At 37.7% G+C, this 12497-nt stretch overlaps 2 protein-coding genes across 2 annotated transcripts; both read left to right on the top strand.

Moving 5' to 3' along the window:
• The first annotated feature begins 5247 nt into the window (after positions 1–5247).
• On the top strand, positions 5248–7310 carry LOC103960805 (probable polyol transporter 6). The gene is made up of 2 exons (XM_009373293.3): positions 5248–5659; positions 5845–7310. Exons 1-2 carry the CDS (start codon positions 5524–5526, stop codon positions 7221–7223), a joined length of 1515 nt encoding a protein of 504 aa, XP_009371568.2. The 5' UTR covers positions 5248–5523; the 3' UTR covers positions 7224–7310.
• Positions 7311–9574: 2264 nt separating this feature from the next.
• Positions 9575–11663, top strand: LOC103960862. The gene is made up of 3 exons (XM_009373357.3): positions 9575–9938; positions 10261–10602; positions 11071–11663. Exons 1-3 carry the CDS (start codon positions 9651–9653, stop codon positions 11551–11553), a joined length of 1113 nt encoding a protein of 370 aa, XP_009371632.1. The 5' UTR covers positions 9575–9650; the 3' UTR covers positions 11554–11663.
• The last annotated feature ends 834 nt before the right edge of the window (positions 11664–12497 follow it).

The raw sequence follows: 12497 nt of genomic DNA, 5'->3' as shown, positions 1-12497 counted from the left end.
AATCCACGTACATTAGCGGCTAGCCAAGCATCTGCCCCTACACATAAGCATGGCAGACCTCTTGGTTCAAAGGATTCACACCCCCGAAAGAGGAAACCCACGACACAGGCACCTGAAAAGCTTACTGCGAATCCGACCGTCGCTTACTCATTCTATCCAACTTATGAGGAAATTCTAGATGACGGAAGTGTCTTTGAAGAGATGAATCATCCTCTTGAGAATCGTGAGATTTCAGTCTATTATGCTAGCTTAGATGATGTATGGTGTAGAAATGAGATGATCGTAGACGATGCATTAGCATATGCAGTAACTACTAAGAGTATGTTGAGGGATGACATTGAACCCCGTTCCGTTGATGAATGTCGACGTAGAACTGATTGGTCAAACTGGAAACAAGCAATTCAAGTCGAACTTTATTCTCTTGTGAAACATAAGGTTTTTGGACCTATAGCTCATACCTCTCCACAAGTGAAGCTCGTTGGCTACAAGTGGGTTTTCGTTCAGAAGTGTAATGAGAAGAACAAAATTGTGCATTACAAAGCTTGTCTTGTTGTACAAGGCTTCTCACAATGCCTCGGGATTGATTATGACGAAACTTAATCACCCGTTATGAATGTGATTACTTTTAGCTCCCTTATCAGTTTGGTCGTTTTTGAAAAACTGAGTATGCAGCTAATGGACGTAGTAACTGCGTATCTCTATGGGCATATTGATACGAAAATTTATATGAAAGTTCCCGAAGAACTTACATTGACTGGATCAAATATTTCCAAACCCCAAAACACGTTCTCAATTCGGCTGAAGCGTTCACTTTATAGTTTGAAGCAATCCAGAAAAATGTGGTATAACCGTCTGAGTGAGTATTTGACTAGTCAGGGATAAGTGAACAACAAACTATGCCCTTATGTGTTCATTAAGAAGTCACATTCCGGTTTTGCAATAGTTGCAGTATATGTTGATGACATAAATCTCATCGGAACTCCTGAAGAGCTCGCGAGAACTACCGCGCACCTGAAGTCGGAATTTGAGATGAAAGATCTAGGAAAGGCTCGATATTGTCTCGGTCTTGAGATAGAGCATCGTTTGGATGGAATCTTAGTTCATCAATTGAACTACACCCAGAAGGTGTTACATCTCTTTAATGAGGATAAAGCAAAGCTTTCGAGTACTCCTATGATTGTTGGATCACTAGATGCAAAACAAGATCCCTTCCAACCAAAGAAAGATAATGAAGATATTTTGGAGCCTGAAGTTCCTTATCTAAGTGCGATAGGCGCTTTATTGTACTTAGCTCAATGCACTAGACTCGACATCTCCTTCCCTGTTAATCTTTTGATAAGATATAGTAATGCACTAACACGCAGACACTAGACTAGTGTTAAAGATATCTTTCGTTACCTTAAGGGTACTATGGATTTTGGTTTATTTTATCCCTACAAATCCTCGAGTGATGCCTCACACCCTACCCCGGGCGTGCTTCTCGAGTCAATTTTTGCCTTGTTAGTTATGCCGACGCATGATACTTATCTGATCCGTACAAGGTGCGTTGTCAAACGGGTTATGTCTTTACCATTGAAAGCATCGCAATATCTTAGAGTCAACTAAATAGACCTTAGTTGCCACTTCGTCTAACCATGCTGAAATTCTCGCCTTACATGAAACAACTTGAGAATACTTTTGGTTGAGAGCAGTTGTGGGCCATATTTGAAGCTTCTGCGATCTTTATCCCGTCATTGATGTCCCTACGACGGTTTATGAAGATAATGCAGCATGCATCGAACAGCTCAAAAAGGGTTACATCAAAGGAGACAACACCAAGCACATTGCGCCGAAGTTCTTCTTCTCACATCAACAACAAGAGCATCAGAAGATTGAAGTCACGCAAATCCGTTCACAAGACAATATGGTCGACCTCTTCACCAAATCACTGTCAAAGACGACGTTTCAGAAGCTTGTTCAAGGAATAGGTATGCGTAAACTTTCTGAGTTGTAACATAGCTAGTTCTCTTTGGAATTGTGTCAAACTTATGGGGAGTATCCTGAAGTATACTTGCTTGATCTTAATGTACTCTTTTTCCCTACGATTAGGATCATTTTCCCACTGGGTTTTTACTATCTAACTAGGTTTTAACAAGGCACCCACCTTGGGTTGATCATATACCTGATGATGTCTCGTAGACGTTTCTTTGGACTTTGCATTACTCACGCATTTTTCCTTAGACTATGGATTTTGTCTCTACTCAGGTTTTTGCCTTAGCCTTAAGGTTTTTTGTTAGACTTACTTCCTTATGCAAGTTCCTACCTTATTGAGAATAACGTGTTCCTTAGAATCAGTTTTGACGAGTCGACTTTCTCAACTTCTACATGATGCTGAATCTACCTTGAGTATTTATACACTCAAGGGGGAGTGTTGTAAACTTCCTATTAAAGTGTGATTGTGTAAATCCTAGATTAGATTTGATTCTAGTTATCCTTTCCTATTATGACTTCTATTCCTTGGGGATGAAGGATTTCTTCTCTCCCTTATTACTATAAATAAAGGCACTACGTAGGAGGAATAAAACCACATTCCCCTACATTCCTACAAACACATCTCTATACAATCACTTTCTCTGCCGCTAACCCTCTCTCTCCCTGCTAGATAAAATAAACAACAACAATATACGGATAATATTACGTGATTGCACAATATTCACACTGGAAAACTTCCCCTCGTAAAAAGTTTGAGCTTACTTTAATTTTTGTCTCTTCTACATTTGGGCTAATATACATGACAGACCATATCTTAAGACATGTTGTCTGTGGGCCCAAATCTCAACTCATATCAATTTTAAGCTATTCTCGTTTATATTGCACATCGTTTGCTCGGTCGGAAACTTTGAACAAAATACAGAACGTTATTGCCTTATTGGTCAAGTTTATTGGTGCTACATAAAACTGGAACAAGATTATTGGTCAAGTTTGCAACTAATTTCCTGGTTTGATCAGTCAAATGACATCTTACCTAATTACCATATATCTTTTGTCGTGCTTTTTGACACATGATATATATTACTGTCACATTGTTCAATAGGTTTGATTTGCGGGATTAAAAAACTAGTTCAACAGATTTGATCAAGCTCTAAATACCTTGTTTTTTTTTTCCTCTCTCTGTTCTACAAAATTATGGTATAGTTTATGGGTAAGTCTTCATTAATCATTATAATAAAAACTTGGGTGAGTGTTGTTCGATTCTCACCTTCCTGTTTATGAGGAAGTATAAACTCTTGTAGAAAATTTTTGAAAGGCTACAATTTAGAAAAAATAGGAGCTAAGTGCATCAGCTACCACATTCGCACGACCAGGGTGATAATCAATCGTGCAATCATAATCACTAAGCAGTTCCAACCATCTCCGTTGACGAAGATTAAGATCCCTCTGCATCAAAACAAGAGTTTTTTTTTTTGTTGAACATGAAAATGTTAAATGAGATAAGCTTAAAGAAAAGCTGCTAGTAGGCCAAGTGGACAAAGAAGCCCAAGCAAAGCACATGATGACTCAATTAGGTTCCGTCGGTTGACGGAAGTTGTCCTCGCCACAACCACTATGTACCTCACAAATTCGTCGTTCAGGTCATGTTGATACACGATCAGTACCAACAAAACACAAAGGCCATAAATTAATACCACAATTGCAAATAAGTCTCAAATGAAGAACAAATGTAATCCCTATTTTCACAACAACAAAGATGCACAAATAATACACAAATTTACCTCTAAGATACACAACAAATGAAATGAGCAGCCAATACCACCAACCATATCCACCACCTGAGGAACAACAAGAGAAAACTTCTGATGCCAACAAGGCAAGAAATTAAACACCATCAAAACCATAGGAGGCAGCGCAGAGACCCAACCAGCTCAAATTGATCGGTTTTGCACACCTTCATTAGAGTGAGTGATGACTCGCTCTCGAGGTGGGTAGCAAATACAAGGGCCAGAAGAGACTTCTCAATTGAAAGCAAACATCTAGCAAACAAATGGAGGATTTGTGGACTGGGAGGGTAGAGGAGAGCACTTGTGTCATGCATAAAGGAAGGAGATCTAAACAGTTGTTAGGGTTAGGAATTAGAGATAATTTTAAGGCTAAATTGAACCTGGTGCAACAAACTAAAAATCTCTAAGAGGTGAGTGAAAAACCAAATAGATGGAGACGAATCACAAGAGTTACAAGATCACATCCAAAAGAGTTACACGATGACATATTATTCAAAATTAGCAACCTTAGATGGAAACTGAAAATACTTGAAAACTAAGGTAAATTGAATCAAAATTTTATTTTACAATTAATTCGTCTTCAATTTAAATGTCTTATAAAAAAAACATTTTAACTCTTATCCAGACAAAAAAAATAGGTTGCTTCATCCGCTGAAAACGGAAAATTGTTAAATTGGAAAGAAAGTTAGACCTAAATGGAATATAGCAAATCCGGATTATTCCTAAATAATAATCCTAGAATTATATCCGATTTTCTGTTCTTTTTGCATGTGTATAAACAAAATTTGATAATGCGTGACACAACAAAAAACACTATAGCCTAGCTATTTCACCGCCCAACCCACTTGATAAGTTAGTACCACAGCTGGTACTCTATAGTATATTATTGTATGCCATAAGTGAAAGCGGTTCTAATTTCCCACGTTACTCGCAATAATGCATGGATGGTGCTAATCTTCCAGGTACTTTTCTGTTACACTTTTTACATATTAAACAATTCAATCCTTAGTACCACAAATTTGAAATACCAACTTATTCGATCCTACCAAGAGTTCTTATCCAAATTTATAACTAAGATCTTGTGTTTTTCTCTTTTTCCAAATGTCCGTATTAGAATCTAAAGCTGCCTTGGTCAATGGCACATCAAGCCGGTGGATTTGGCCGACTAAACAAGTGACCTATCAATGCGCTGTAAGTATTTTTGTTCAACTAGGCATTTTCCTCGTCGTGGTTTAATGATCATGCTTCTGAAAGTGAAAACTACTAGCAAAAGCGGCCTAACTTTGAACATATTTGGTTTTAATTTAAAGCGTGCTTTTATCACACTAACTGAGAGAAATACATACCAGTTTATCAATTCAAGTTTGTCACGATTTTGCTGGCATACTGAAGGCTATCCATTTCCCACATGGTGTTTCCAATATTGTTCCTACCTTTAAAATACTCTTTATTGCATGAATTCCAAACTTGGCCTATTATATTCCTATATAAAGCTAATCTGTGTAGCCAGAGTGACACATAAGTTTCTCCTGTCCATCCTTCCTAAAATTTCTTTGTGTGTTCATGCATCCGAGATTTTATATCCAATTGACGATATTATATTATCCAGGGAAAGTTTCATACACGGTATCCCAATCTTATTCATGAATGATTCCTAGTGAAGAATAATTGTTATAGAAGAGAGACATAATATTGGTTAGTGGTACCTAGATATAGATTGTGACGAACACACACTACAAGCTAGAATACTCAGACGAGCGCAGCTATGCCGAAGAATACTACTACATCCCCGATGGAGGTGGAGGGCAGTGGTGAAAGCTGCGAAACACCGGAAAGGATCAACAAGATTGCTTGTGCTTGTGCTGTGGTAGCCTCCATTATATCCATTATATTTGGCTATGGTATGCTACATTTCACAATTTTCTTTTAATCTGTTATGTTTGTAGTTCAATACCCCCCTTAATTAGATCAATTGGCTTGTAAACAATTTGGTTTTCCCTTAATTATATTTTAATTAAACAAGAACGCATGATCCAACAATTTATGAATGTGGTAATCATGAAAACCAATTTCTTTCTCAATCTAGATACTGGTGTGATGAGTGGAGCCATGATCTTCATCAAGGAAGACCTCAAAATCAACGATGTACAAGTTGAAGTACTTGCAGGAATACTAAACATTTGTGCTCTAGTGGGATCCCTAGCCGCTGGAAGAACATCTGATTACATCGGTCGGCGTTACACTATTGTTCTAGCCTCCATTATTTTCTTAATAGGTGCAGTGCTAATGGGGTATGGTCCAAACTATGCAGTCCTAATGACTGGGAGGTGCACTGCTGGCGTCGGTGTAGGTTTTGCACTAATGATTGCTCCAGTTTACTCTGCAGAAATTTCATCTGCCAAATCAAGAGGCCGTCTAACCGCGCTCCCAGAGCTTTGCATAAGTCTTGGAATCTTACTAGGGTATGTATCAAATTATTTGTTTGGAAAATTCACTTTGAAACTCGGATGGAGATTGATGCTAGGAGTTGCTGGACTTCCTTCAATTGTCTTAGCTTTTGGGATTCTCAAAATGCCCGAGTCCCCAAGATGGTTGGTGATGCAAGGTAGGCTAGCAGAAGCCAAGAAAACTTTGTTACTAGTTTCTAATTCCAAACAAGAAGCTGAGCACCGTTTTCGCGATATCTTGGTTGCTGCTGGAATCAACAAAAATTGCAACGAAGATGTGGTGAAGGTCAGTAACACCACTAGGGGTGAAGGGGTTTGGAAAGAACTATTTTTGAGGCCAACGCCCGCCGTCCGCCGGATTTTAATTGCAGCGATTGGAATCCACTTTTTTGAGCATGCGACGGGGATAGAAGCTGTTGTGTTATATAGTCCAAGAATATTCAAAAAAGCTGGGATCATTGGCAAAGACAAGTTATTGCTTGCCACAGTTGGAGTTGGACTCACAAAAACTGTGTTTATATGTGTAGCCACACTGTTCCTTGACAAAGCTGGGAGAAGGCGCCTACTGTTGACCAGCACTGGTGGCATGATTATAGCCCTAACAGGTTTAGGGTTTGGTTTGACCATGGCTGAGCACTCCAAAGAGAAGCTGACTTGGGCTCTAAGCTTCAGTATTGTGGCAGTATATGTGTTTGTGGCATTCTTCTCAATTGGGCTGGGGCCCATAACATGGGTTTACAGTACTGAGATTTTTCCTTTGAAGCTTAGGGCACAAGGTTCCAGTATTGGGGTGGCTGTGAATAGGCTTATGAATGCAACAGTTTCTATGAGCTTCATTTCAATTTACAAGGCAATTACAATTGGAGGGGCCTTCTTTATGTTTGCAGGCATAGCTGTTTTAGCCTGGATATTTTTCTTTTTCTTCTTGCCAGAGACCAAGGGAAGATCCTTGGAAGAGATGGAAATGGTTTTCAGCAAAACTAGTGATGCTAGTAGGTCTAGAAATGATACTGTATGAATGTGTTCAAGAAGTAATGTGTAGAACATGACTAGTTTGGGGATAAAATTAGTGGAACTTGGAATTTGGAATGTGTGTGTGTCAATACATTATCAAGATCTATAATTGTCGGGTTTTTTTTATTACAAGCAATATTATTATGTTACTAGACTAAAGCGACGGAGAGAACTTCAACCCAGAGCACAGTGAATTGAAAAAAAAAAAGCCCCTATACACTAAGTCAATCCACCACTTACCTACAGTTATTCATTAATTAGTATATTTAATGTATTGATTATGTTATGCTTTTACCAATTGCAATGATGTAGTGAAAGAGATTTTATTTATGTTGTATTCAAAAGCTTAATTATGAGGTGATTACAATCTTTGCTTATATAGCAAAAGATTCCAATTCGCACTACTAGATTAAAGGCCAAATTCCGTAATTCACCTTGCTTTATTTTTTGGGATGACAATTCAAACAAAATAAATTAACTACTGTATATAGGAGAGAGATATTATTGGTATGTGTTGAGAGAAATCCTGCATTGAGAAAAAAAAATCTTACATGTGTTTATAAATAGTTGAGTTTCTCATAGTATTGTCAATTAGTTTTATGGTGGAACCTCAACTTTCTTCATGGTCTCAGAACATGTTGTTCCATGTATGAAACCCAATGGCTACACATACTCCACATCATCCGATTAGTATTGTCTATGTGGTCAGCTTGAAAATTTGACATGAAAGTGTTAGAGAAAAATCCACGTCAAAAGAGAATGGATCTTACATTGCTTATAGCCTTATAAGTAGTTGTTTACTTTTCATATTTTCAATGAATTTTACGGCGAAGAAATCTCAATTTCCTTCATTATGTTTGCAGGCATTTTTCTGGTCGCTTGGGCCTTCGGTTTTTTTTTTTTCTCTTTCTATTTTTGCATGTCAGGGAAGAGACCAAACGAAGATCTGTTTTTTGGTCAACTAAAATAAAAAACCTTTATTAAACAAATAACACAAACTTACAAATCCCTGGCCCACAGACAAAATATACAAACCAAAAAGGACTAGCCCAAAAAGCAGAAAAAGCCCAACCAAAGGTTGAGCCCAAACCAGAAAAAACCGAGAACAACCTACAACTTTGCTACAGTTGTTTCCACACCAAAAAATCTAGTCTAGCCCGATTCCATGCTTCCGACAAAGCATCCCCACCCCAATCGCCTCCAGCGGCCAAGAACATCTCTTCAATCGTAACCACAAGCAGGAAAAAAACCAGCCATGAAGCCTATGGAGATCCACATGCAACGCTACCAAAGGCGCAGAGAGAGAAGGTGATGGTGTAGATGACATCCGAATCAGTGAAAAACACCGAAATTTGACACACCGACTCGATAAATAGCAACGAATTGAGATGAAGAGTGGCTACAAATCAAATTGAAAATGACTCGGAAAAAGGGATGCCAAAGGATTGTAGAGAATAGACTAAACATGATTGATAGAAAAAAGGGAAAACACAGTAGAAAAAGTACAAAGGAAAAAGCATAACGAAAAGAGAAGAAACTGCCACAATCCTTCCCTGTAGAAACACTTGTGATGATGGAAATGCTTTTCTGTAGAAACACTTGTGATGATGATTCTAAATTTGACGTTGCAAATGGTGTTGGAATGCAGTAAAAAAAGCAATGGATAGCAATTTGCCATATAAATTTGGCTTTTTAGCCAAAATAATTTTTGAGATTGTTCTATGTCAATCGGTCATTTTGTGAACAATCTTCATTAAATTGAAAAAATCATCATTTCAAAGGGAAGTGTTAATTTGACAAAAATATCCTTAATTTAACGAAAATTTTTCACAAAAAGATCAAAATGAGTGACGGTGAATAATCTCAGGGATCACCTCTATTGATTTAAAATCGCAGGAGTCACTGTGATGAGTCATGGTAGTTTCAGGAATCATTTTGGATAAATTTTTTTATAATTTGAACAGAAAATTAGGTGAAGCTTTGTATGTATGTCAATAATTTATTGTCACCTCATAATTATTTACTTCTATTAAAATGAGACGAGAATGGTTTTGTAATTTGAAGGATTTAAAGACACAGATATACAATTGTTCAAGTGAACATGTTAGACTATAGCAATGCGAATTTTCTGACTAGTAAGAATACAATTATTTGTTATTCAATTTAGCTTAACTATGCACCTAAAATAGAAAGTTAACAAATCAAATCCATCTAATCTTGCCCACATGACACCTACAAGCAAGGAGAACCTCTGGCAAATTCACATCCACTCCCATCCTCTCACCATCTCCACTCTCTCCACTTAGTTCCCTCTTTTCCCTCATCAGGTTTGAGGAAGGAGAGCAAGGCGTTTTAATTAAGCCCTTTGACTCTAAGTCTCTCTCTTTTTTTCTTCCTTTTCCCTTCTCTCTTTTATGAGATCGTAATACACATGAGGAAGCTTTGTCCAAATATTGATAAAGAAGATGGCCTCGAGACGGTTCTTGAGGTCCCCATACCAGAAGAGATGTTCACGAGTATGGGAAGCAATGTGCATTTGCGATGGCAGAACATGTTAACGTGGATGAAGGCTCAAACTTCCGACAAATGGTCTGCGCCGGTCATCGCTGGACGCTTAAACGAGCTGCGGTTCTTGCTTTACCTTGTTGGCTCTCCTCTCATCCCTCTTCAAGTTCAATTGGGACATTCCGTCCATCGTCCAGTTAGAGATTCTTCCATCGTAAGAATCATCGATCCTTTTCATAGTCATTAATTTCTTATACTTTGTTACGGATTTCTATTGTTGTTGCTGAAAATGCATGGTTATAAGGCATCCACCACCTTTACTTATTACATTAATATTATTGACAAATTCTCTAACTAATACGAGTTGAGACAATTCGTTCGAATGAATACCTAAAGAGAATATACGTATTGTAAATAAATAAAGAAAGAATCAACATTCAAATACATCGTGCAATAGTTCCAACACAATAATAAGAATCTGAAGATCACTTCCTATGCTTGAAATAATCACAATAATTCTACTCAATATGTTACAGCAAGCTTCAACAGCCAAATACATCGTGCAACAGTACACAGCAGCAACCGGAGGGCAACCAGCACTGAACTCGGTGACCAGCATGTGTGTGACTGGCGAGGTAAAGATCAGTGCATCGGATTTTCACCAAGGGGACGTGAGCGTTGAGGTGAAAAGGAGCTCAGCCGAGAGGGGTGGTTTCGTGCTGTGGCAAAAGGATCCGGACTTGTGGTGCTTAGAGCTTGTTGTGTCTGGCTGCAAGGTTATCTGTGGAAGCAATGGCAAGCTTTCATGGAGGCATTCCTCTAACCAACAAACAGCCGTCTCTCAAGGCCCACCTAGACCTTTGCGCCGTTTTCTACAGGTACATATACATATATTCTTCAACATATTCTGATTTCTTGTAGGAACGAGAACAAAACTATTTGCACCACATTTACGGAAATTCGTCTCAAACAGACATGCCACTCGCGTATGTGAATCCGCCACAGAATCTCAATTAAAGTGCATAAAACTATTCTTGAATCCGTACCTCAAAATTTGTATTATATAAGCAAATGGAATTAGCCTAGTGACGTGGTATAAGCAGGCTAGCTAGGTTTAGGATTCAAATTCTATAATGTAACAAAACAAAATCTATACTAAATAGATCCACATATCTGATAGAATTAATTTGTCAATACAAGTGGGATCCCATTGACAGACGTAGTGGTGAGTAAATGTGTGAAGATTTTCTTCTTAAATATTTGTTTTTGCTACATTTCTTAAAAACTGTTCAGTAGGGTAACTAATTTCATCGCATTGAGAACTGATTCGACGTGAACATATGCAGGGTTTAGACCCAAGGGCCACGGCCAATCTATTCGCAGATGCAATGTGCATCGGTGAGAAGATCATCCACGACGACGATTGCTTCATCCTCAAGCTAGAAACGAGTCCAGCAATTCGTGAGGCACAGAGTGGTCCAAACTATGAGATAATTCACCACACAATATGGGGATATTTTAGCCAGCGATCGGGTCTACTGGTGAAATTTGAGGACTCAAGGCTACTTAGCATGAAAAACAAAGGGGACGACACGGATGTGTTTTGGGAGACGAGCACCGAGTCGGTCATACAAGATTACAAGTACGTCGACGGCATCAACATTGCTCATAGTGGGAGGACTAGGGTTAAGGTGTTCAGATATGGTGAGCAATCTGCAAACCACAAGAGGGAGATGGAGGAAACGTGGAAGATTGATGAGGTGGATTTTAATATATGGGGTTTGACAATGGAGAGCTTTATGCCCCCTGCTGAAATGAAGCAAGGATAGTTGATTTGATATGAGAAATTTTGTTTCTGTTTTTAATTTACAAAGAGATAGCTGAAAGAAAAATTAAAAAATGTGTAAATACTAGTGAGCGTGGAAGTGATACACGTATGGCAAGTGATGAAAAGATTTTGTAAAAACAATTTTTTTAAGCTGCATAATTGAATTGAAATTTTGTTTGTACGTTAATTGGCTTTGCATATAAAAGGGTGTGGTTATAATTTCCCGTAGTATTGAATGGTTCAATTTATAACCGTAAAATATCTATTTTGCAATAGTGTTCTTTTTTTATGAACAAATGATATTATCTACATTGAAGGAAAAATGTCGACTTAGCTAGACAATGAGTTAGCAATAATGCAGTTTAAATTCGCCTGAGAATCAAACCTAAGGTCTCTCACTTACAAGTGAAGAAGAATGTTATTAGACCATAGTACTAAGTAACACTTGCAGTAGCTTTAAATCTCAATGTTTAAGAGCTCGTTTGGAAGTGCTTTTAAAATAACTGAAAGTTTTTTTTTTTTTTTTTTTTTTTTTTTTTTTGAAAATGTTTTTGGGATCAATATCTAGTAAAATACAAGTAAAACCTAGAAAAACACTTGAAGTACTTTTAGAATAAAAAAAAAAAAAAAAACATTTTCTTCAAAAACCAGCCCTAAATCTGATTGTTCATTTTGTGAGCATTTAATGGTTGCATTGTAAAAAGATTGATACAGTGAGCATTTTGTGTAATTTTCTCTATTTTTAATGAAAAATTTATTTTCCGACCAAAGAAATAAAAAAGAAAAGTTGCTGGTCTCATAAATTCCGCTAGCTTATTCTTTAAAGCCTGTATAAAACTCCCAAAGCTACATACTGTTTAGAAGCTTCTTAAATTTTAGCGCCTCAAAATTCAGAGAGTTTAGCTATTCAACCATTAACGCTTTCACTACCAGCCATGCAAGTGG

Source organism: the organism of the source record quoted next, unplaced genomic scaffold (genome assembly GCF_019419815.1).
Source record: "Pyrus x bretschneideri cultivar Hongxiangsu unplaced genomic scaffold, Pyrus_bretschneideri_v1 Contig1, whole genome shotgun sequence".
NCBI classification, from domain to species: Eukaryota; Viridiplantae; Streptophyta; class Magnoliopsida; order Rosales; family Rosaceae; genus Pyrus; species Pyrus x bretschneideri.
Note: the sequence above shows the minus strand (reverse complement) of the source record. Positions and strands in the feature narration are given on the sequence as shown.